The sequence below is a fragment of the Oryctolagus cuniculus genome, chromosome 12, assembly GCF_051225735.1.
Source record: "Oryctolagus cuniculus isolate XC-2025 breed Fujian yellow rabbit chromosome 12, ASM5122573v1, whole genome shotgun sequence".
Taxonomy (NCBI): Eukaryota; Metazoa; Chordata; class Mammalia; order Lagomorpha; family Leporidae; genus Oryctolagus; species Oryctolagus cuniculus.
In genome coordinates this window covers 100,719,837-100,745,691 of record NC_142878.1, presented here as the reverse complement: position 1 = coordinate 100,745,691, position 25,855 = coordinate 100,719,837, and the positions used below count along the sequence as shown (strand labels likewise).

The following is a 25,855-nucleotide window of genomic DNA, read 5'->3' as shown; positions in this document are numbered from 1 at the left end:
CTGCAGGCATTTGGGGAGTGAACCAGCAGATGGAAGATCTGTTTCTCTGTTTCTCTCGCTCACACTGTCACCACCTTTCAAACAAAATGAAAAATTAAAATAAATATGAACTTAGGTTGTGCATTTAAAAAAAAGGATTTATTTATTTATTTGAAAGAGTTAAAGAGAGGGAGGGAGAGTCAAAGAGAATCTTCCCATCTGCTGGTTCACTGTCCAGATGGCCACAAGAGCCTGGGCTGGTCCAGGCCAAAGCCAGGAGCTAGGAGCTTCATCTGGGTCTAACATGTGGGTGCAGGAGCTCAACCACTTGGGCTGTCTTCCTATGCTTTTCCAGGCCATTAGCGAGGAGCTGAATTGGAAGTGGAGGTAGCTAGGACTCACCCAGCGCCCTGATGGGATGCTGGTGTTGCAAGCAGTGGCTTTACCTGCCATACTACAACGCCAGCTGTTTATGCGTATTTTTGAAACTTTTGTTTTTGTACTTTAATGTGTATTATGAATTTTTCAAGCTCGTATTTTCAGTCCTACATTTAGAATTATTGATAATTTGACCTAAAATGCTTATTCAGATTTTTCCCAGTACTGTGCAGCATTGTCTCTTTATTCTCTTTCTTGTTTGTTTGTTTGTTTTTGACAGGCAGAGTGGACAGTGAGAGAGAGAGATAGAGAAAAAGGTCTTCCTTTGCTGTTGGTTCACCCTCCAATGGCCGCCGCGGCCAAAGGCAGGAGCCAGGTGCTTCTCCTCGTCTCCCATGTGGGTGCAGGGCCTAAGCACTTGGGCCATCCTCCACTGCACTCCCGGGCCACAGCAGAGAGCTGGCCTGGAAGAGGAGCAACCGGGACAGAATCCAGCGCCCCGACCAGGACTTGAACCCAGTATGCTGGCGCCGCAAGGCGGAGGATTAGCCTATTGAGCCGCGGCGCCGGCCAGTTCATTCTTTGAACTGTTTGTCTTGGTGTCTGGTCATCCTCTGTTTTACCCAGTTTCCAAAAAGCCACGGCCCAGCACAGTTAGCTCACATTATTTCCCTTGCTTGAAACGCCTTCATAGTGTTGTATCTGCTTAATTCGAGTCATGGGATGTTAGAGTTTGTGGACTAGTGGAAATTTAGTAAGACAGAAGGCTGACCTTCAGGTCCTGACTGTGTGACTGACAGGCTGTGACAGTTTGGCAAAGTCTCTTTTTGGTTCCCTCCCACTGTAAAATGAGGGGAGAGAGTTAAGTGTTCTTGACTCTGCCGTGGTTGTCAAGGGATAAATGCCATAGGAAATAAGAAGCAGAGGGAGATTAGCCTTGGCTGGTATGTGACTGGAATGTGATTGAACCTAAACTGAATAGCTATGAAATGAAATAAATTGTGCAAAGATTCTGGCAATATGATGTTATTAGGCAAATGTAACTGGTGTTTTAACAAACAGGAATGGGGGCCTGTTTGGGGTCACCGACAGTGCAGTTATTGCGGGATTTTAGAGAGTGCCCAGAACTTCAGCTGCCCTGGTAGGACTGCTTGAAGCTTCTGGGTTTACTCCGTTGTTTCCCTCAGTGGAGAGCACGGTGGGTCTGATCTCTTCTCTCTTGTTCTTACAGCTCTATTACCAAGTCCTAAATTTTGGAATGATTGTCTCCTCGGCACTAATGATCTGGAAGGGGTTGATGGTAATAACTGGAAGTGAAAGTCCGATTGTAGTGGTGCTCAGGTAACAGTTAATTTTTCTTTTCAAGGCATGGAATTGCATGGCATTATCTGGGAGAAGAATTGAGATATTGAAAACTGGTTATCAGTCTCTTAGAAACTACCCTTCCCCTGAAGAGCCTGGAAGAAAATTAGTGACTGTATCTCAGCTGTAAGAAATTCTCACTTGTCATGATTACCACTCAGAACCGCGAAGCGCCTGGGACCTTTCCGTGAAGTGGCTACTACTCAGTGGGCGTTAGTTCCCTGAAATTCTTTTGTCCTCTTAGCTTCTTTGCTCAGTGGGTCAGGCCTGATGTTTTGCCATTTGTTCCTTAGATTTTTATAGAACTTCCGTGTTCTCAGTGTCAGTGCAGAGCATCACTGATTACGTCCATGTTTTCCGCTGACCCTCAAACATCACTTCTAAACTAGGCCTCAGGAATTTTGAAGTTGCTAATGCCATCTCTCTCTCTCTCTCTCTCTTTTTTTTTTTCTTTTTTTTTTAAGATTTATTCATTTATTTGAGAAGTAGAGTTACAGGCAGAGAGGCAGAGGCAGAGAGAGCGAGGTCTTTTATCCCCTGGTTCATTCCCCAAATAGCCACAATGGCCGGAGCTGGGCTGATCTGAAGCCAGGAGCCAGGAGCTTCTTCTAGATCTCCCACGCAGGTGCAGGGGCCCAAGGACTTGAGCCACCTTCTACTGCTTTCCAAGGCCACAGCAGGGAGCATGGTTGGAAGAGGAGCAGTTGGGACTTGAACCAGCGTCCATATTGGGTGCCGGCACTGCAGGCAGTGGCTTAGCCCAGTATGCCATAGCACTGGCCGTGCCGGCCCCTTAATGCCATCTCTCTCTCTCTCTCTCTCTCTCTCTCTCTTTTTTTTTTTTTTTTTTGGTTTTTTTTTTTTTTTTTTTTTTTTTTTTTGACAGGCAGAGTGGACAGTGAGAGAGAGAGAGACAGAGAGAAAGGTCTTCCTTTGCCGTTGGTTCACCCTCCAATGGCCACCGCGGCCGGCGCGCTGTGGCCGGCGCACCGCGCTGATCCGATGGCAGGAGCCAGGAGCCAGGTGCTTTTCCTGGTCTCCCATGGGGTGCAGGGCCCAAGCACCTGGGCCATCCTCCACTGCACTCCCTGGCCACAGCAGAGAGCTGGCCTGGAAGAGGGGCAACCGGGACAGAATCCGGCGCCCCGACCGGGACTAGAACCCGGTGTGCCAGCGCCGCTAGGCGGAGGACTAGCCTAGTGAGCCGCGGCGCCGGCCTCTCTTTTTTTTTTTTTAAGATTATCTTATTTATTTGAAAGAGTTAGAGAGGTAGAGACAGAGAGAGGTCTTCCATCCCTTGGTTTGCTTCCCGAATGGCCGCAACAGCTGGAGCTGAGCCGATCCAAAGCCAGGGGCCAGGACCTTCTTCTGGGTCTCCCATGTGGGTGCAGAGGCCCAAGGACTTGAGCCAACCTCCACTGTTTTCCCAGGCCATAACAGAGCTGGATCAAAAGTGGAGCAGCTGGGACTTGAACCAGTGCCCATACGGGATGCCAGCATTGCTAGGCCAGGGCTTTAACCTGCTGCACCACAGCACCAGCCCCCAGTGCCATCTCTTAATGTGACAAATAGTACTGATTTTTTTTTTCTACATTCCTTCCCTGTCTTTGCATTCATACCTTTCAGTGGTTTTAGAATCTCATTTTGAAACTCCTTTTTTGAGAGTTACCACTTGCTGTTTTAATTGAAATTGTTCTGTCTTATTTTAGGCTTATTTTTGTAACCATCTCTAATTCTTTGTGGAGATAATAAAGTACAAAGATAGTATGAATTGAATCATTAATGTTATCTAGATCCAGGTAGTAGTATATTATGTGTGTTTCTTAACGACTTTATTGAGGTGTCATTAACACAAAAAACTAATGTAGGCAACTTGATGAGTTTGGACATGAATATACACCTGTGACATAATTGGTGCCTTCCAAAGTTTCCTCCCTCCCTCTTAATGTACTTAGTTTGGTGGTAACACTTAATATTTGTCTTAACAAGATGAATTTGATTCTTTCGGCCAGCATCGCGGCTCAGTAGGCTAATCCTCCACCTAGTGGCGCCGGCACACCGGGTTCTAGTCCCGGTCGGGGCACCGGATTCTTTCCCATTGCCCCTCTTCCAGGCCAGCTCTCTGCTGTGGCCTGGGAGTGCAGTGGAGAATGGCCCAAGTGCTTGGGCCCTGCACCCCATGGGAGACCAGGGGAAGCACCTGGCTCCTGGCTTCGGATCAGCGCGGTGCGCTGGCCGCAGCGCGCCAGCTCTGGCGGCCATTGGAGGGTGGACCAACAGCAAAAAGGAAGACCTTTCTCTCTGTCTCTCTCTCTCACTATCCACTCTGCCTGTCAAAAAAAAAAAAAAAAAAAAAAAAGAATTTGATTCTTTCATTGTCACATTCTGATGTACTTTGGGCAAGTGGTCAGAGGTATTGGGGCTCTAGTTTTATTTATTTATTTATTTATTTGACAGATAGAGTTAGACAGTGAGAGAGAGACAGAGAGAAAGGTCTTCCTTCCGTTGGTTCACTCCCCAAATGGCCGCAGTGGCAGGCACTGTGCCAATCTGAAGCCAGGAGCCAGGTGCTTCTCCTGGTCTCCCATGTGGGTACAGGGGCCCAAGCACCTGGGCCATCCTCCACCTGCCCTCCCGGGCCACAGCAGAGTTGGACTGGAAGAGGAGCAACCAGGATTAGAACCCGGCACCCATATGGGATGGCGGCGCCACAGGTGGAGGATTAACCAAGTGAGCCACGGCACCTGCCCCTCTAGTTCTTATTTATACCTGACCTATACTCTTACTTATACTTGTATCTTAATTCTATTTGTTTTTGTTTGTTTAAAGATTGGTTTATTTTATTTGAAAGGCAGAACAACAGAGCAAGAAGGAAAGAAAGGTCAAGATCTTCCATCTACTGGTTCACTCCCCAAATGGCTACAATTACCAGGTCTGGGCCAGGCTGAAAGCAGGATTCAGTACCTCCATCTTGGTCTCCCAACTGGGTGGCAAGGGCCCAACTACTCAGGCTACCTTCTGCTGCCTTCCTAGCCACGTTAGCAGGAAGCTGAATTAGAAGCAGAGTAGCTAGGACTTAAACTGTTACTCATATATGGGATGCCAGCTTTACAAGTGGTAGCTTAACCCACTGCATTGCAACACCTGTCCCTTAATTCTATTTTTATTAACAAACACAGCTATAGTTCTAGAACCTAAAGAAATGTGTGGATTTTACTACTGGGAAAGCATTTGATGGTGTAATTTAACATTGCTTTAATACTACTGTGAGAATATAGACTTGGATCTCTATTTCTTTCATTGTCCAGCTACAGCCTTGAGCAAGTCATTTATTTACTGAACCATAGTTTCCTCATCCATAAAGTGAAAGCTAGACCTAGGTGTCATCAGAGGACTGATGCAGTTCTAAGAGTGTGTGGCCTGTGGCCCCGTGATCCCAGATGGTCTGGAATTTGGTGCAGAGCTTCGATTTGTGACACGTTCAAACACTAACAGGAGGAGAAGCCAATGATTGGCACTCTGCGTGGAAGGTGTAGAAGAGAGGCCTAGGGAGGCTGCTTTTGGAGATTGTTCTGGGATTATTTCAGATTTAGTTCCTACAGTAGAGATGTTTACGAATATCCGGCCTCTAAAGTGCGGATTAGACCAGAGGACCTACTGAAAACACTGGTGGTGCTGAGAGTGTCCTGCCCTCTGTAGCTAGGAAATCTGTGCTATCAGTGGTACTTAAAAGAGGTGTTTGCCCTGAATTGTTTGGTGGCTAGGCGATTTATAGCCTGAGCTTCTCTGGTCGCCATGTGGAATAAAGAAAACAGGCCAGGTTGTGTTAGAGGGGAATCTAGTCAGGATCAGAAGGAGCGGTCATTAGAGAAAGGCCCCTTAAGTGGTGGGGTGATTGGATAGGTTTTGCATGGACAGGGTTTTGTGTAACTCCAAGGAATACAGCTTTTACCTGGAATTGCATATGCCTCAGAGGATGCAGGCCAATTGAGAACCCACTTTTGGGACTTTCATATTATTTATTTTATTAACTGACACTTCAGGCAACATTCAAAACTGGTATTTTTTCCTTTATAAAACTGAAGTCTCCAGCGCCGTGGCTCACTAGGCTAATCCTCCGCCTCAGCATAATAACCATGCAATCCAGCTCCTGTTCTGAAAACCTCTCTTGCCCATTTCTGTGGCTGCCTCCACCATCTGCTCAGTCGCCAGTGTTAAAAACCTAGGAGTCATCCTTGATTTCCCCTTCTGTCATCTCCAGTTGCCACCAAATTTGTTATTTTCCCTTTCTCTGTTCAGTCCCTTTATAGTGCTCTCCCTGCTATTCTATTTCAAGCCCTCACCTTTTCCTGCCTGGCCTGTTGTAGTGACCTTTAAAGAAATGCTTTTATTAAATAAAAAAGTTGGTAGGTTTTCTTTTTTTTTTTTTTTTTTTTGACAGGCAGAGTGGACAGTGAGAGAGAGAGACAGAGAGAAAGGTCTTCCTTTGCCGTTGGTTCACCCTCCAATGGCCGCCGCGGCCGGCGCGCTGCGGCCGGCGCACCGCGCTGATCCGATGGCAGGAGCCAGGAGCCAGGTGCTTTTCCTGGTCTCCCATGGGGTGCAGGGCCCAAGCACCTGGGCCATCCTCCACTGCACTCCCTGGCCACAGCAGAGGGCTGGCCTGGAAGAGGGGCAACCGGGACAGAATCCGGCGCCCCGACCGGGACTAGAACCCGGTGTGCCGGCGCCGCTAGGCGGAGGATTAGCCTAGTGAGCCGCGGCGCCGGCCCGGTAGGTTTTCATTATATGAAATGATGAAAACACACCCAGAAAACAAGATGAAACTGGGTCACCCATACTACTAGATACAATCGCCATTAACATTTTAGTCTCTTGTCATGTATTTTTTTACATAATTGAGTTAATATTTTATGTGTATCTTTTCCTCTCCATATCATTTGTCTGTCTCTTTTCTATAACACTTTCAGTAGTTGCCAAGCAATCAGTTATAACCTGGCCAGCTGGTCTCCCAATCCACCCCCTCCTCTTTCTCAGTTTACCCGTGGATGCAGTGTGTGTCAGTGTTGTCTCTGTCCTCCATGTCTTCGGAAGCCATCTTCCATTAGTGCAGATGTGAGGATGGCGTTCTCTCCTTGAGATTCCAAGGGGGCCTGGAGGCACCTTGACACCGCGAGAGCAGATTCTGCTGGACACTCTGGGTCCAGATCTCATCTTTATCGATTTATTGAGATATAAACTTCAGGCCTTTCTGAGCTTTAGTCTCCTTGTCTCTTAGTTGGAGTAATAATAGTACCTCTATCATAGACTTGTTTTGAAGATTATTTGAAAAAATACTTAGAATAGCACTTTGCATATATCAGTACTCAGTAAAAATGAGTCATTCACCAAAGCAACTCAACTCTTATCTGTTTAATTTATGTACTTGTCAGGTAAGGTTTCATTTGAACAGAGAGTGTCACTGATTTGAAAAAATGAAAGTACAGGGCAGGCCCTGTGGTGCAGCAGGTTAGGCTGCTGCTTAGGACACCTCTATTTCATATTGGAACACCAGCTCAAGTCCGCCCTGTTCTGCTTCCGATCCAGCTCTCTGCTGTGGCCTGGGAAAGCAGCAGAGGATGGCTCAAATCCTTGGGCCCCTGCACCCATGTGGGAGACTGGGAAGAAGCTTCTGGCTCCTGGCTTTGGATCGGCCCAGCTCTGGCTGTTGTGACCATTTGGGGAGTGAATCGGTGGATGGAAGACCTCTTTCTCTTCCTCCCCCCCCCCCCAAGTCTGTATTTCAAATAAATAAAATAAATCTTTTTAAAAAAAGGAAAAAAGAGATTCCTAATCACTGTAAATATGTTAGAATTTTCTTAAAACTGGTGTAGAGTAAGTGAAAGGTAAGAAGACACTGTAAGGACTTTATCTCACTTATTACCATAAGACTAAATCTTTTTCTGGTTTCTGAAATTGTTAGGCAGAAATCTCTGCTTGAGTGCTTGGTTTTCTTTCTTGTTTCTCTTTTAAAAATAAATAAGCAGATTGATAACACAAGCATTATCTCTATGGCTGTCTGTTCTTTGACTTGGTGAGCTGTTTTTCCTTCTGAATGGATGGAACTCATAAGGTCATCTTGGTCTGTATCTTTATAAATGGCAGATGATCCAGTTCTCATTTGAATATTTGAATATGTTTAGTGTGTTCAGATAAAGTGAGAATAAGGGCAGTGTTTTCTGAAAGTTCATTCTTTTATATTCTGTTTGTCATTTGAAATTTTAAAAGGTTAAGGAATTGGTAACACTGCCCTTTTCAAGATTTAAGCTTCTTGGGGCCAATGCTGTGGCATAGTGGTAAAGCTGTCACCTACAGTGCCAGTATTCCATATGGGTGCCGGTTCAAGTCCCAGCTGCCCCACTTCCAATCTAGTTCTCTGCTGTGGCCTGGGAAGCAGTAGAAAATGGCCCAAGTCCTTGCCCCTGCACCCGCATGGGAGACCCGGAAGAAGCTCCTGGTTCCTGGCTTTGGATCAGCACAGCTCCGGCCGTTATGCCTATCTGGGGAGTAAACCATCGGATGGAAGACTTCTCTGTCTCTCTCTCTCTCTCCCTCTCTCTGCCTCTCTCTAATTCTGCCTTTCAAATAAATACAATAAATATTTTAAAAAAAGATTTAAGCTTTTATGAATAGTAATGCCTGAAATGGAACTAGTTACTGAAAGCTAATTAAAGAACCCTGTATTGTATATCATTAGTCTGGAGAAACCATATTTTGAGAATAATATGCATTATGTCAGTACAGTTGTTGAGGTGTCAGGTATACTCTAGGTGATACTTTCAATTATTTTGTTGAATATCTAATTTTGAAAGTAAATGTAACCTCACATGTTCTTTATGCTGTTCTTCTCCCCCTCCCAGTGGCAGCATGGAGCCTGCATTTCATAGAGGAGATCTTCTGTTCCTAACAAATCGGGTTGAAGATCCCATACGAGTGGGAGAAATTGTTGTTTTTAGGATAGAAGGAAGAGAGATTCCTATAGTTCATCGAGTCTTGAAGATCCATGAAAAGTATGTGCAAATACATTTCTTCATGTCTATGTATTTTTGTTTTTGTATTTGCAGGATTTAATTTTGATCGCTTTGAGCGTGAGGAAGCCCTTGGCTCTTCTTCCAGTTCATTTATATGTGTGGTAAATATTTAGGAAGCTGTAAATATTTATTTATTAAGTCACTTATTTACTGAGGCTCTTCCCAGAGATTTTTCTTGGTTCTCTGTTACTTCCCAACCAGTTAGTAACCCTGAATATAACTGCAAAAACCACAACACGAAATGGATCTGAACTACGGTCTTCTGATGTTAAGGGAATGAAGGAGGCCTAGCCTTTCAAAAAACCTTTAAGGCAGTTTAACAGACATTTCAAAGGAGAACAAATTTAAGAACATTTTAAAATTTCAAAGGAAAATAAATGTTAGTTATCCTTTTAAATACAGAGTTTTGTGTTTTGGAATGGGAAAGGACGTGTATACAGTCTTTAGGATCTCCTTGGGGCAGATGTGGGTATGGCAGTGAGTGGAGTATTTCACCGCTCTGGGTCTCAGTTTCCTACTGGTAACATAAAGAGGCTCAGGAAGATCAATTAAAAGATCTCTGAGTCTGACTCTGATCCCTGTCCAGATACATATTCCACAACCTTCCCTTAGATTGTGTACTATTTCTAGTTAAGGAAAACTCCCAGGAGGGAAGGAAAGAAAGAAAGAAAATGAAAGGGAGATGCCCATGAGCCATGAGGACTCACAAAGAAGAAGAGAAATTCTCTGTGTCTGTGTGTTGAGGGGAAGGGAGTCTTTTTTTTAAAAAAAAAAAAAAAAAAGGCAGAGTTAGACAAAGAGAAAAGTCTTCCTTCCATTGGTTCACCCCCCAGATGGCTGGTATGGCCGGCGTGCTGCGCTGATCCGAAGACAGGAATCAGGTGCTTCCTCCTGGTCTCCCATGCGGGTGCAGGGCCCAAGCACCTGGGCCATCCTCCACTGCCTTCCCAGGCCACAGCAGAGAGCTGGACTGGAAGAGGAGCAACTGGGACTAGAACCCGGCACCCTTATGGCCCTTATGGGATGCCGGCACCACAGGCAGAGGATTAACCAAGTGAGCCACGGCACCAGCCCCTGGATTTAGGGTTCGTGAATATGAGGAAGCCCTAAATAAGTACTATCCTCACTGCCCTGTATTTTGTCTTCTTCAGTTAAAGAAAAGGGAACTCTCAGCCGTTGTTTTTTATTTAAATCCCTTAATCATTCTAGTTGAGAAGAGTTCTTTCTTCATTGATGAAATAAAGATGTGATTTCTCTCTCTTTTTTTTTTAATCAGGATTTAGTATATATTTTGGAAGCTGATAATTTAGAATGACATTCTGGGTGGGGGGTGTTTAGCACAGAGGTTAAGATGCCACTTACTGAGTGTGTGGGTTTGAGTCCCAGCTCTGCTTCTGCTTCCAGCTTCCTTCTAATGTGCACTCTGGGAGACAGCAGATGGTGGCTCAAGTAGTCGGGTCCCTCCTACCCACAATGGAGATGCAGCTTGAGGGGAGACATAGCTTGTGTTCTGGGATCCTGGCTGAGCCTTGGCTAATGTAAGCATTTGGGGAGTGAACCAGTGGGTGGGAGAGCTCTCTCTTTCTCTCTCTGTCAATCTGCCTCTGCCTTTCAAATAAATGAAAATTTTAAATGATACCTTGTCACTGAGTGGGAAGAAATTGTAAAGGTTTATTCAGCACAGGTAGTGTTTCCAGATTCCCATAGATCCGTGCTATCATTCTTAGCATTGCTATTGTGAGTAAAACAGAACCAATTTTCCCCTGAAATTACCAGCAAGAGTCAGATGAAGCCCAGGCCTTGCTTTGACTAGAGCAGAATTTCTCCACGTTTATCTAGGATCCTTTGAAATTGAGTGAGTTCTATAGACTTGACTTTGAAGCAGTTCCTTTTGTTTCAAGGCAGATTCATTGCAGATAATATGTTAATTACAGATTCCTTAAATTTTTAAATATGAGCCAAATGACAAAACTGCATGGATTTTAGTAAATTCAGCCCTTGGAGGTATTATAATTTGATGATGATGAACACTGGCACATGATCAAGTATGTGAAAGAAGAAATTCCACCCTTGGTGTGACCCAGACCGTAGCTTAGCTTTTCCCCCAGCAGGCAGATATACAGCTAGTGAACTCTATACCCACTGGTCTTTGGGGTCTTCTTTTTTCTCATCGGTGAAGTGATTATTTCCTCATTCCTAGTGTCACAGTACTGTGATGGATGGATGACATTCTGAACACTCTGAGCTCTTTAGAAGTAGATAATATTAAATATTTGGTCCCTTGCTAGCAAGGGAGAACTCCTGTAATAATGTTCCTTGAGTATTTTGAACTTATGAGTTGTGAAGTGCTGGAATAGATCTGGTTGTCACCTTAGGATATTTGTTCCGCCATTAAGTTGTTGGGGATCTGTGCCTTTTTAAAAAGCTGGTGTTCTCTCCTGGTAGTACCCAGGAGGGGCGCGTGTGTGTGCTTTGCTGAAATCAGGTCTTTGGGAGCAGCCCGGATCATGTGTCACATCCGTTTCCTTGCAAATATCCCACTGTCTAGGTTTTTTTCTTCTTCTTCTAAGATTTATTTATTTATTTGAGAGGCAAAGTTAGAGACAGAGAAGGAGAGAGAGAGATCTTTCACCCACTTGTTCACTCCCCAAATGGCTGCAGTGGATGGGGCTGGACCAGGACGAAGCCAGAAACAGGAGTTTCTTCCAGGGCTCCCATGTGGGTGGAGGGCCCAAGTACTTCGGTCATCTTCCGTAGCTTTCCCAGGCACATTAGCAAGGAGCTGGATTGGAAGTGGATCAGCTGGGACTTGCACCGGCGCCCTTATGAGATGCCAGCACTGCAGGCCTTGGCTTAACCCGCTGCACCACATCGCTGGCCCAGGTCTTCCCTTCTTATCTCTGGTTTTACTTTTCTGCTCTTTGGGGTCAGTGTTGCTTTCCTGGAGGAACAGACTCTACCTGCGACCCCTGACTCCCCGCTGGAGCCAGCCTGTGCTAGCACCTGTCCTCTTTGACCTTCTAGGAGTTTTCAGATATTCTTTCACTTACTGGAGTGTCAGCCACAGGTTCCTTTTCTCCGTATATATTTGCATTTGTTCTAACTGGAATCTCATTTGTAATGTGACTGTTTGCACTTAACTGTCTTTGGTGTTTGCAGCACCTCTCGATTTAGTTTCATCTGCAGATTTAGTGTCTGGTGAGCCAGTTTCTGACCCAGAATCTAACTGGGTTTTAGAAGTCTGAAGCTAATTTTCTTCTTTCTAGTACAATGATTAACCCAAAATCATCTGAAGTAATTTTAAGCTTATCATTATTAACTATAAAATACACTTTTTGTTCAGTTAAAAAATATTTTAAATTTATTTATTTGAGAGGCATAGAGCTTCTACCCATTGATTCACTCCCCAAGTGCCCACAACAGCCAGAGCTGGGGGAGGCCCATGCTGGGAGCCAGGAACTCAATCCAGGTTTACCATGGGGTGGCAGGAACCAGTAAGCTGGAGTCAGGAACCAATGAAGACAGACAAGCCAAGCACCTGAGTGTGTTAACCAGCTTCTTGACTGCCAGGCGAAACAACCACCCCTCAGTTAAATTTTAAAATCACTGAAAACTTCAAGGTTCTTTGGTAGACTTAAACTTTAAATTTTTTAAAGAAGATTTATATATTTATTTGAAAGTGCAAGTTACAGAGAGAGAATCAGTTCATTCACTCCCCAAATGGCTGCAAAGGCCAGGCCAAAGCCAGAGCTTCTTCCAGGTCTTCCATGTGGGTGCTAGGGCCCAAGTGCTTTGGGCCATCTTCCAGTGCTTTCCCAGGTGTGTTTGCAGGGAGTTGGGTTGGAAGTAGAGCAGCTGGGACACAAATTGGTACCCAAATGGGATGCCAGTGTTTTCAGTGGTGGCTTAATCAAGTATACCACAACGCCGACCCTTAAACTACTAATTTTTTTGAGTAAGCAAGATGCTGTTCATATAAACTGTGGTATGTCTGAAGAATTGAAAGGTTTTTCCTTTTAAAACTAATCTTTTCCCATAATATACAAGTAACATTTTTTTATTTATTTTTTTTGATAGGCAGAGTGAACAGAGAGAGAAAGGTCTTCCTTTTGCCGTTGCTTCACCCTCCAATGGCCGCCACGGCCGGCGCGCTGCGGCCGGCGCATGGCGCTGATCCGATGGCAGGAGCCAGGTACTTATACTGGTCTCCCATGGGGTGCAGGGCCCAAGGACTTCGGCCATCCTCCACTGCACTCCCTGGCCACAGCAGAGAGCTGGCCTGGAAGAGGGGCAACCGGGACAGAATCCGGCGCCCTGACCAGGACTAGAACCCGGTGTGCCGGCGCCGCAAGGCGGAGGATTAGCCTAGTGAGCCGCGGCGCCCGCTTACAAGTAACATTTATTACAGAAAAGTAAAGATACACTAAAGAAAACTAGAGATAGCCACTGTTTATTTATTTTTAATTTTTTAAGATTATTTATTTGAAAGGTAGAGTTAGAGAGGTAAGAGAGAGAGGGACAGACAAAGCTGTGTGTCTTCCATCCGCTGGTTCACTCCCCAAATGGCTGCAATGACCAGGTTTGGGCCAGGCTGAAGCCGCAAGCCAGGACCACTGTCCTGGTCTCCCATGTGGGCGGCAGGGTACTTGAACCATATTCGGCTGCCTTCCCAGGTGCACTGGCAAGGAGCTGGATTGGAAACGGAGCAGCCAGGACTGGAACTGGTGCTGCAGGATGGATAGCAGTGTCGCAAGCTGTGGCTTAACCCACTGCGCCACAACAGCGCTGGCCATTTTTTATACCTTCATCTGTGTTATTTTAGACCTTGTTTAGTGCCTTTTTTTCCTCTCCTTTTCTTCTTCTAATGTGAAGAGTTTCCAACACACATACGAGAGTGTAATGACGCCCTGGTACCTGCTGTCCAGTCCTAGCCGCAATCAGAACGTGGCCAGCTCTCAACTCTGCACTTCCCGCTCTTCCCGTCTGTTATTTTGAATCAAATCCTGGATATCATATCATGTCATCTGTAAAGGTTTCAATAACTCTTTCTAAAACATGATCACTGGGCTTTTATAAAACATAATGACAATTAGCATGGTTATACTAAAAAGAATTCCTTTGTCTGATTAAGATACTGGTTTCTTGTTCAAATTCTTACTGTATCTTAAGTTTTTAAAAAATGCTTTATCTGAATTTGGATTCAGTTAACGTCCTTGGCCTGAAGTTGGTTGATAGGCTTTGTGGTCTCTTATGTAGTCTGTGGTTCCCTTGCTAACGTTCTTTGTGTCTTGCCCTCGTAGGTGAAGAAGCAGGGTTGTTTTGTGGTTTCTCATAGTCTGCGTTTTGCCCATCACCTCCTGTGGGGGAGTCTGATGTGTTCTGTGTTCCTTGTATTTTCAAAAAATGGGTAGCTTATGTATATTTTACCGCAAAAATGAGATTATATTGTTCATGCTTTTTATAATTTTTTTACCTAATAAATTTGTATGCCTTCCTAGAGTCATTAAATATTCTTCTACAACATTGTTCTTAATGCTTGCAATGTATGTTGGATTTTTAGATGTTTTTAGTCCTTATGATAACAACACTGCTACAAACATTCTTTTAGCTAAATAATTATTTTGATACTAGGAATGGTGATGAAATACCACAGTGCCACAGGAGTTTTTGGTTAACAAGAATAAATCTTGTGCTTTCAAATGCCATCAAGCTATTGGATGACTTGGCTTTCTCTTTCTCTTTTAAGGCAAAATGGGCATATTAAGTTTTTGACCAAAGGAGATAATAATGCAGTTGATGACCGAGGCCTCTACAAACAAGGACAACATTGGCTAGAGAAAAAAGACGTGGTGGGCAGAGCCCGGGGGTAAGTGTGGGGGGAGGGGGCACAGAGCTTTTTCATGTCTTCTGAAATGTGGCGCTCACAGTGGTGCTGTTGGATCCCACACCATGGAACCCATCCGATGACCTTGGTGTCCTTTGGAAAGTGTGCTTCTTAAACTGCATCTTTCACCTGAGGCATGTTGCTACAGAGAGAGGCACGGGTGCAGTCCAGGAACAGAGCATTGCTGGTGACGGTGAATGGATGTAAGCATTTAAAAATCCGTTTGTTTATGCAGATCACTGAAGAAATGGTATTGGCACTTGCATGTGCTCTGATGTCGCTGCTGGGCTGGGCACTGGGTTGCAGACCAGTGTTAATCCTGCTGCATGAAACACGTTTCTTAAGAATGTACTGAATCAGCGATTTAAAGTGTTCAGCTGAGTTAATTATTTTGTATTAGTTTATCCCATACTGTTTTATTTCTAGTCTTGAAATTTAAAAATTATATAAAGCCTGTTTATTTCAGATTTTATCAGGAGAACAGATCAGTGGAGGACAGGACTTGTAAGTTCCTGGTGTAAGGAAGTATGGAATTGTTACTACCTCGATATTATTAATAGTATTAACAATAACTTACCTTTATTAGGGCTACTATGTACCAGACACTCATTCTAAGTGTTTTACAACTATTACCTATTTTAACCTCAGAACAATTCTAACATTCCCATTCTACAGATGAGGAAACACAAACAGAGAAGCTCATTTAGCTGGGATCACAGTGACGGTGGTGGTGGGCTGACTCCAGCGCCTGCCTCCAGTTGTGCACACAGCATTTCTGAAAGGGGCGGTTTCTGGCTCTCGCTTTAAGATGCCCAGGGCATTCTTGCCAATATCAGAACCTCGGCTGCTTCTGACCAAGGCTGGATGCAGGCCTGCATGCTGAGAACCCTGTTCCTGCAAAGAAGGAAGTCACGTTCCTGAGTGAAAGTTGTCCCAGTTTCGGCACCAGAGGTGTTCAGTTTGGGGCCACAGAGATTGGTTTAGAAGAAGCACCACTGTGTTTTGTCCCTGCAGAGTTGTTTTTCGTGCGTGCCCTCTCTTCAGGGGAACTTCTTTCCTATGATAGAGCTAAAAATACCGTTTGCGTCCAAATCAGGTTATCAGTGCTTCTGAGACATAATAGTACCCTTCTCCCCAGGTTCCCAAGATGTTCCCAGTGTGTTTATTCAGCCAGAAACGTCTTTGAATTTTTTTGTTTTCCTCTCATTGTGAATACACAGGTTCATGTAGAAACAAAAGGGAATACCAGCCGTCAGAAGGGTGGGTGATAGCTCCTTTCTGCTCTCCCTCTCACTGTCCACTTTCTGATTTATGTTCTTTTAGCCTTTATGTATAGAGGTAAAGAGGCAGAATTTTTAAAAAAGATTTATTTATTTATCTGAAAGGCAGGGTGATAGAGGGAGAAAGAGATCTTGTATTCACTGCTTCACTCTGTAAATGGTCACAAAACCAGGGCTGAAGCCAAGAACCTGGAACTCCATCCTGGTTTCTCACATGAGTGGCAGGGATGCACGTACTTGGACTACTGCTACCCTCTGCTGCTTTCTCAGGTACATTAACAGGGAACTGGATCAGAGGTGGAGCATCTGGGACTCGAACCAGTGCTCCAGTATGGGATGCTGGCATTGTAGACAGCAGCTTCACTCACTGTGCCATAATGCCAGCCCCCAAGGTGCAGATGTTAACATACGTGCATTCATACATACGTGAATACATTTTGTATGTGGGAGAAGAATAGCCACACCATTTTATAACCCTTTTTTCACCCAAAAAATTACAAGCATATTTACCTAGCAATAAGTTATCTCCAGATCGTCCCTTTCAAAGCTGTGTGCTCTCTCACTCTAGGCTAGGTCATACTTTCAGTTAGAAGTCTCCTGTTAGATGCTCTTGATTGTTCCCAGGCTTCACATTTTTTAGTTGATTTATTTTAATTTTTTAAATTTAAACGTAGACAGAAATCTTCCATCTACCGGTTCACTCCCCAAATGGCTGCAACAGATCAGGTCTGGGCCAGGCCAAAGCCAAAAGCCCGGAACTCAGTCTGGGTCTTCCATGTGGATGGCAGAGACCCAAACACATGAGCCATCATCCACTGTTTCCCAGGATGTGCATTAGCAGGAAGCTGGATTGGAAGCAAAGGCAGCCGAGACTCAAAGCAGGCACGCCGAGGCGGGATGCGGGCATCCTAAGAGCTGGCTGAACTGCTGAGCCAAACGCGGGCCTGGCTTCAGGCTCTTTGTTGTGAACAGTGTGGTGACGAACATCCTCGTCACATAAATGCTGGTGCCTCTGTCCGTTCATTCTTCACAGTAAATTCCCAGAAGTGAAATTACAGAATGAAACATGCATTTTTTAAAAGATTTATTTATTTACTTGAAAGTCAGAGTTACACAGAGAGAGAAGGAGAGGCAGAGAGCGAGAGAGAGAGAGAGAGAGATTTTCCATCTGCTGGTTTACTCCCCAGCTGGCCGCAACGGCTGGAGCTGCACTGATCCGAAGCCAGGAGCTTCTTCCAGGTCTTCCCACATGGGTGCAGGGGCCCAAGGACTTGGGCCATTTTCCACTGCTTTCCCAGGCCATAACAGAGAGCTGGATCAGAAGTGGAGAAGCCGAGACTCGAACTGGTGCCCATATGGCATGCCGGCACTGCAGGCGGCGACTTTCCTGTTATGCCACAGCACCAGCCCCGAAACATGCATATTTGAAGGTTTTTGACAAATTTTGCCATACTATTTTATTTAGACTGTATCAGCACAACCGTGTCCTTTGACCTGGGTCTTGATTCTGAAGTGTTTGTTTCCACTGTTTCTGCTCTCTGGCCGTTTGTTGGGTAAAAGATGATCTTCCTATGACAGGTTGGGGAACCAGGCTTTCACTCCAGTAATTTGTCTTCCTGAGGAAATTTTGGCAAATCTAAAAATATATATGCTGCTGTTTCTAAAACCCAGTGTTGGGGCTGGCACTGTGACTCAGCAGGTTAAGTTACCACTCACAACGCTGGCATCCCGTATCTGAGTGCCAGTTTGAGTCGTGGCTGTTCAACTTCCAATCCAGCTTCCTGCTAATGTGCCTGCAAAGACAGCAGATGATGGCCCGAGTACCTGAGTCCCTGGCACCTGTGTGGGAGACTTGGGTGCAGTTCCTGGCTTCTGGTTTTGACCTGGCCCAGCCCTGGATGTTACATGCAGCCTTTTGGGGGGTAAGCCCGTGGGTGGAAGATTTCAGTCTCTCTCCATCTTTCTCTCTTTCTCTCCCTCTTTCTCTGTTGCTCTGCCTTTCAAACAAATAGTAAATAAATCTTTTTTTTTTAAATCCCAGCATTGAAAATATAGACTTCTTGTAGCTTTTAATAAAAATAATAATAATGTAATAGTCTAGAACTCTCTGAAGTAAGACTTGAGGCATGAACAGCAGGAGCCCAGAATCTTACCTACACAAACTCACTTTCCGTTGATTGTATCACCATTTACTTTGACACATAATGGAACACATCACCTTCCTTTGTGGAAATTGTGTTTATAAAACACTAAGCTGATACTGCAAAGTCAGGCTGTACCCAAACCTTGAGAATAGAGCTTTTCCGCAGAGAAATCTGTGCCTGTGGTGCAAATGTCTTCATGCGTGTTTTAAAATGCTTGTTTTGCTTTATTTTTAAATAACATATAGAAAGTTTTACACATGGGCTTGGGGCCCAAAGTGATAATTATTTTTAAAAAATGTTATTGAGACAGAATTCACATATATTTGGATATAAAATTCACACTTTGAAGTGAACAATTGAGTGAGTTTTAGCCTATTCACAAGGTTGTGCAACCATGACCACAATTAAAATAAAACTGTTCTCATAAGCATCGTTCCTCACGCCATCCTTCCTGCTTCCCCTGACAGCGCTAACCCACTCTCTGTCTACGACTGCCTGTCCCGGGTCCTTCACACAAATGAGATTCCATTACACTTTGTGGACCTTTCTGTCTGGCTTCTTTCACCTAGCCTAATGTTTCCATGTGAGAAAACCAGTTTTAGAAAAGTGAAATTCATACTGGCTGATGAAGTATTAAATGGAGGTCATTCTTTCTAAATCCAGGAAATTGAAAAACACGAGAGGATCTATTAGGAGCAGAGAGCAATAGGATGGATTTCTGGTGGGAGATCAGGGAGTGGAAACATTGAAAACGGAAAGAAAAAGGAAAATCCAGGAAAGCAGAGCTGTGTTGACTGAAATCGGTTTCATGGACAAGGCTTTTCAAGTTTACTTTTTTGATGAACTGGAAACATGTCATTCTAGAAGCAACGTGGTCGGTCCTATTTTGGTCATTGTGTATTCTCTTGGCTCTTGGGGGTCAAACTTCTCAGATACAGACTCCTTTTGTTATCTGACAAAATTGTGCTGGGTCACGTGTTCATTTTTTCTTTTTCGAGATTCATTTTTATTTGAAAGGCAGAGTGATAGAGAGACACCTTGCAACTGCCGATTCACTCCCCAAATGGCCACAATGGCCAGGGCTGGTCCAGGCTAAAGCCAGGAGCTTGGAACTCCATTTGAGTCTCCCATATTGGTGGCAGGGCCCAAGCACTTGGGCTGTCATATGCTGCTTTCCCAGGTGCATTAACAGGGAGCTGGATTGGAAGTGGAGCAGCCAGGACCTGACCTGTGCTCACATGGAATGCTTGGTCGTAGGTGGTGCTTAACCTGATAGACTGCAACGCCAACCCCTGTTGTTGTTTTCTATGGCATTTTTCTTGAGTGTCTGCGTGGCCTTTTGCAAAACAGTCGGTTTTCATTTTCTCCCCAAATGTTGGCAATGGACAGTTGTTTCTGCAGAGGCTACTTCCTCAGCAGCACCTGCGATCCCAAGAACCCCCAGGGACAAGGGATTTGACTGCACTCCACCTTCCAAATGCTAACTTGTCATAGGCAGGTGTTGAGGATGGCATTTGTTTTGCTTATTTTAGACCTCAGTCTTTGTGTTAGCAACTCTGCTTTAGCATATGTGTTTATCTGAACAGAATGGGAAGAAAGTGCAGCTGATTTGAATTTCAGATGACTGATGGTAATGGCATTGTGAACTTGATTATCAGCTCTTTGCCATCTCTGTCCAGGGAGGGAAGCGGTGGTACAGATAATTAAACCTTTTGTTTGACTTTGGACTGCCCTGTCATATTCTGGCAGCCCACGTTTCCCTTATATTTCTCTGAAGGAAAGCTAGCCTTTAGACAGCAGGATGCTTCCCTGGACTACTCGTAAACAGAATGTGTGGTTGTTGGGAACCGAGTTGTGGATTTCAGGCATAGATATTCTCCGTGGAGGTGACAGAGGAGATCTTGTGTGGGAATGGCTGCCGCTTTTCCATCGCGAGAGAATTAGCAGCTGGGTGTTTTCCAGGAGTCACAGAGGCTTAGAGCTCCTGTTCTGCATTTTATGGAGGCATTTGCCTTTATGTATGTTCTTAAATTTCTCACCTTCACTAAAGTGATTGCATTTAAAGAAACAAGTATTGCATTAAAGAGGAAAAATGTTCTACAAACTATGGAAGACTTCCATCTACCTCCTGGAGCTTAGCAGGGCCATTTTGTGGTGATTGTCATTTTTTTTCTTTTAAAGATAGCTAGCTAGCTAGCTAGATTTATTTATTTATTTATTTATTTGAAAGGCAGAGCGGCAGAGAGAGAGAGGGAGAGGTCTGCCATCCACTGATTCACTCTCCAAAAGGCTGCAACGGCCGGAGCTGGACCCATCCAAAACCAGGAGTCAGGAGCTTCTTCCAGGTCTCCCACGTGGGTGCAGGGTCACAAGGACTTAGGCCATCTTCCACTGCTTTCCCAGGCACATTAGCAGGAAACTGGATTGGAATTGGAGTAGCCAGGAGTTGAACCATTGCCCGTATGGGATGTCGACACTGCAGGCGGTGACTTTACCCGCTATGCCACAGTGCCAGCCCCGTGTGACTGTCATTTTTCAGCCTTTTTTATTTTTTTTATTTTTTATTTTTTTTACAGGCAGAGTGGTCAGAGAGAGGAGAGACAGGGAGAGAGGTCTTCCTTTACCGTTGGTTCACCCTCCAATGGCCGCTACAGCTGGCGCGCTGCAGCCGGTGTACCGCGCTGATCCGATGGCAGGAGCCAGGTGCTTCTCCTGGTCTCCCATGGGGTGCAGGGCCCAAGCACTTGGGCCATCCTCCACTGCACTCCCTGGCCACAGCAGAGAGCTGGCCTGGAAGAGTGGCAACCGGGACAGAATCTGGCACCCCGACCAGGACTAGAACCCGGTGTGCCGGCGCCGCAGGCGGAGGATTAGCCTAGTGAGCCGCGGCGCCGGCCCATTTTTCAGCTCTTAAAGGTCTCAGGGTTTGAGACTGAAGTGTAGGCTCTACAAGGGGTGTTCCTGGCCCTGACGTATCTGTCACAGACCTCACACGAGAACTGTGCTGCTTGAACTTCCCTGTGCCTTTCAGAGTTGGGGGAGGGGGAGAGACAGGCCATGTGCTGCCATAGGGAGAGGGGCAGGAGATAGGAGGGGAGGGGAGTTATTAAACGGAAGTGAAATGTATCGAAGAAAAGATGTCTGTTCAAGGTTGCCTGAGGCTTTGAAGGTGGAGATGTTGGAAAGAAGGGACTTTGTATTTGTGCTGCCCTTGGCATGGTGCAAAGGTGCCCTACGCAAAAGTATCTGGGCTGTTTAATGCCGTGCCAAGGTCAGCCTCCCCTGCAGCCCAGCTTCCCTTCTCTGCGGCAGGCTCTAGCCTGCGAGGGTGTCATTCGTGAGTCGTGTCATGGAAGACACAGGGTAAGGGAGTTGGACGTGTCCTCCCGTACCCGTGGTGCCTGCGTTTTCTCTTCTGCCCTGAATTCTTGTGATGCTCGGGGCTGAGGTGTCTTTTGCTTCGGGAGGGAGGGAGGGTGTTGAAGCCCTTGGAGAAGATGAGTTTTCCCCAGAGGGGAGCAAAAAGTAAGAGGCGGAGACAATCCACACGGTCAGTCAGATAGTATTTCCTGACTGTGTGCGGGGCACTGTGCTGGCCTGGGGGATCAGAGGGGACAGGGTTGGCAAACAGCTGCTTGAATAACTACTTCATTAAAGTTATGACACAGACCTCAGGGAAATGTCAGGCACTGTAAGATTATTTATCAGATAATTTTGCTGTAAAAACTCATGACCCTGTTTTGCTTAAGAGAACAAACTTTTAGAGTGAGAAGGAAGGGAACCAGGGAAAAATCAAAGGTGTCACAGCCAGATTCATGGTGCATTACAGAAACCACGGAGAGACTTCAAGGGCAAGGTTGTGGTTGCCGTGGAGATGTGAGGGCTGTGAAGGACGATGAGGCTGGTTTACTGCCTGTGGTGATTAAAATGGTCCGAGAAAAGTTTGAGGATTGAGAGCCAAATCCAAATTACAGATTAAAAAGTGAGAGAGTGGTGAAACCCTGAGTGCTGTGAGAGCTCTCAGACTTACACTGTGGCCAATTAACGTGAAATACCTTGTGATGTTCTGGTGTGTTTGCCTTGCCTGGCCGCCCCCCTCCCCCTCCCCGCTAGATTGGCAGCTCCCTAAGGGTTGGGACCAGAAACCCACACTGGTGCTGAATTAGCACGCAGCCGTCAGTCACCAGGGCAGGTCCTGGGCCTGATCATCTGTTTCCTCATCTATAAAATGGTGATATTCCTAACTCCCCCGTAGAACAGGATACACCACTCCTGGGCCTTGTGAGCGGAAAATCAGTCGGTTAATGGTAACAGCTGCTTCACTTAAAAAGTCCTGTGGTGATTGGGTTTTGGTTTGTTTGTTTCAGGTTTGTTCCTTATATTGGAATTGTGACAATTCTCATGAATGATTATCCTAAATTTAAGGTAAGAATGTCTGCTATATGTTTCATTAAAACATAATCTTTCACTTAATTTTGAAACCGTTAAATGGATTGCAGTTTAAAAAATGAAGAAAGAGCCAGTTAATTCAGAAATGTGTCCTGGCCCTGAAGGCCAGCTTGTTGACTGCAGCCTTGTGGGTGTGGAGCCGCTTCTCTGACGCGTGGTCGTGTTTGTCTTCCAGTACGCCGTGCTCTTTCTGCTGGGCTTGTTTGTGCTGGTTCATCGCGAGTAAGAAGCCTGCCTTGCCGCCTCTGGGAAGATGCCGTACTTTCTGTTACCGAATGCTTGGAGTAGATTCTGGTCTCTGATTGGTGGAGTGGAGAACACACGTGTTGGCGCTTCTTGGTAGCACTGGTTTGCATTAGTTCATGTTTCCACGCCAGAGTATGTGTGGGCGGGCGCGTGTGCATCGCAGGGTGCACTCGAGGGGACTTTCAATCACAGGATTTCCTATGTTGTCATTGTCACACTTTGGCATTTTTGTACATCAGTGAATTTTTTATATTAAAAGGTTGAGCCAAAGCCCCCAGTGTTTGTATCTGAAGCCAGGCTTCACTTCTGAAGTGCCTACAGAGCTCTGCAGACGCAATGCAGCTGCCACGAGCTCGCGGCCGTCCTTCCTCCTGCCAGGGGGTGGCACGTGCTCAGGAGGTCGTCAGTCTTAACTTTGCAGAATTTTAAATAAAAGACTTTGCACATTGAACCCCTTATCCCTGAATTGTGTTTATCGGGAGAGCTCCTGAAAATTGCCTTCCGTGGCTGGTGCTTAGGACCCTGTAGGAGATGTAACGGCTTTGGTGTGAACAGTCCCCCAGAAAAGAAGGTGGCCCTACTAGGAACAAGAGTTTCTTCTTTGTTTAGATTTTGTTTTTGTGAAGCAAAAGTAGCTATTGACGTTCATAGGAAGTCTCTTAGTCATAAAATTGATTCTTCACCAGGGCGTGACTCAGATGTGTTATAAGCCCAGACAGTGTTGCTGAGAGGTTCAGAAAACCTGACTTGGCTGTAAAAGCTCACAGCCTTTCTGAACTGGAGACACCTTCAGCTCTCCGTGATGGCAGTGGGCGCTAGCGGCTGCAGGAGCTGGGGGAGGGGTGCTGGAGAGCAGGCGTTCTCCTGTTGTCTTTGGTTTTTGAAGATGTATTTATTTATTTGAAAGCAGAATTACAGGTAGGAGGGAGAGAGATCTGGCTTTCGTCTGCTGCTTTACTCGCCAAATCACTGCAACAGCCAGGGCTGGGCCAGACTGAAGCCAGGAGCCTCTTCCAGGTCTCCCATGTGGGCGGCAGGGCCCAAACCTGTGGGTCTCTTCCTGCTGCCTTTCCAGGCACATTAGCAGGGAGCAGGATCAGAAGTGGAGCAGCGGGGTCTCCAGCCGGTACCCATGTGGGATATCAGTGTGGCAGGCGGCGGCTTGACCCTCTCCTGTTGCCTTTACATTTTGATTGGCCTGACCGTGTTGTCTTTTAAGTGTCTGGCATGGCTCTCCTCTAAGGTAGACTCGAAGAAGGCAGAGTTGAAAGTAGGCAGTGCAGAGCCCAGCTCATGGCAGGCAGGCAGGGAAAGAGCAAATAGTAGAGTGAGCACGAAATGCCTGTGATTCTATCTGTTCTCTTGTGTTACTGTGAAATTGCAAAGTAAGCAAGCTTTCTGTGTTGGGCTCCGTGAACGGTTTCTGTTATTTGTTCAGCCCATGCTATAATGTTAATGGAATGAAGCCTCCTCTGTAGAGACCAGTGCCACCCTACATCCATTAACGAGGCTTTAGCCTTCATACCTTGGATGTGGGATCTTAATGATCTCAATAGAGTAAGACACTTGGCAAGTCACCGCTACCAAATGCTTTTGGAGCCTGGCTGTAAGGCTTATATAGTACTAAATTTTCTTAGGAGCCATTTGGGGTTCTGAAACAGCCTCTATGTGGAATGGGAGGAAATCTCAGGCTGGTGTTTTGGCTCAGCTGGTTGGGCCTCCGCCACCCACGCCAGACCCACCTGGACCCCAGTTCAGTTCCAGCTGCTCCACTTTAGATCCAGCTCGCTGCGGGTGTGCCTAGAAGAGCAGCAGAAGATGGTCCAGGTGCTTGGGCCCCTGCACTTGGAAGACCCACAAGGAAGACCTGGATGAAGTTCTTGCCGCCTAGCTTCTGTCTGGCCCCTGCCCCAGCTGATGTGGCTATTTGGGGAGTGAACCAGTGGATGAAAGATCTCTTTCTCTCTCTGTCTCTCCCTCTCTTTGTCACTCTTTCAAATAAATAAATACTTTAAAAGAGAGAGAGAGATGACAGGGCAAGTAGGAAGTTAGGAGGGCTTACCTATTATGAGAATTGAAAAAACTTGACATGAGAATTTGATAATGGGATTGCCTCTTGGCTGTTACTCATCCTTTCTCATAACTTCAGCTAATGTCTTCATGTCATTTCCAAGCTTCCGCCCTTAGCCCTGCCCTGTGTCTCTGTTGCCACTGGATACTTGCCCTTGATTGTTCTTGTTCAAGCTCAATGTTTCCTCTGATCTTCCTCTCCAAATTTCACATTTTCTGTGAAGGAGTATTCACATAGACTTTTCATCTTCCTACCATGTCCAGTCATTTTAATTTTTAAAATGTATTTATTAGACAGATCTTGTCCCCTTTGCTAGTTCACTCCCCAGATGCCTACAATGGCCAGGGCTGTGCCCTGCCAAAGCTGGGAGCCAGGAACTCGATGAAGGCCTCCCGTATGGATAGAAGGGACCCAACTCCTTGAGGTGCACGTTAGCAGGAAGCTGAGTTGGGAGCACAGCTGAGACTTGAACCAAAGCAGTCCAGTGTGGGACGTGGGCATGCCAACTGTAGTTCCAGCCTCTTCCTAAGTCTGGCATTCACCCTCATTGCTGTCCCCCAAATCCAGAAACATACATTCCCCCAGCGTGTCACTCTTTGCCTGTTATAGTAGATTACCACCTGTTAATTAGTTTTAAGGTGTATTTTACTTTCAAAAGTGACTTTTTTTTTTTAAGAGTGTTTTTTTCTTTATTTGAAAGGCAGAATAATAGAGAGAGGGGAGAGACAGAGAAAAGGATCTTCCATCTCCTGGTTCACTCCCCAAATGACTGCAGTAGTCAGGGTCAGGCCAGGCCGAAGACCAGAGCCTGGAATTCCATCCAGTTCTTCCACATGGGTGGCAGGGACCCAAGGACTTGGACCGCCTCCCAAGTGCATTAGCAGGGAGCTAGGTCAGAAGCAGAGCAGCGAGATTCGACCAAAGATCTGATACAGAATCTCACATTGCAGGCAGTGGCTTAACCTAGTGTGCCACAATGCTGGCCCGGTGTG

At 45.8% G+C, this 25,855-nt stretch overlaps 1 protein-coding gene across 6 annotated transcripts in view; it reads left to right on the top strand.

The window, feature by feature from the left end:
- The window catches only part of SEC11A (SEC11 homolog A, signal peptidase complex subunit), an 82,435-nt gene extending 59,192 nt beyond the window's left edge, over nt 1-23,243 (top strand). For 2 of the 6 annotated variants that reach the window (XM_051834268.3, XM_017337548.4), the window contains exons 2-6: nt 1,589-1,698; nt 8,619-8,768; nt 14,536-14,655; nt 22,465-22,522; nt 22,722-23,243. In XM_051834268.3, the coding sequence (XP_051690228.1) occupies nt 1,616-1,698; nt 8,619-8,768; nt 14,536-14,655; nt 22,465-22,522; nt 22,722-22,772 (462 nt within the window). In that variant the 5' untranslated portion in view covers nt 1,589-1,615 and the 3' untranslated portion in view covers nt 22,773-23,243. Of the gene's footprint in view, nt 1-1,588; nt 1,699-8,618; nt 8,769-14,535; nt 14,656-15,139; nt 15,178-22,464; nt 22,523-22,721 lie in introns of all 6 variants that reach the window. The other 4 variants (XM_089310750.1, XM_008275310.5, XM_008275309.5 and 1 more) reach the window with 3 other exon arrangements.
- The last annotated feature ends 2,612 nt before the right edge of the window (nt 23,244-25,855 follow it).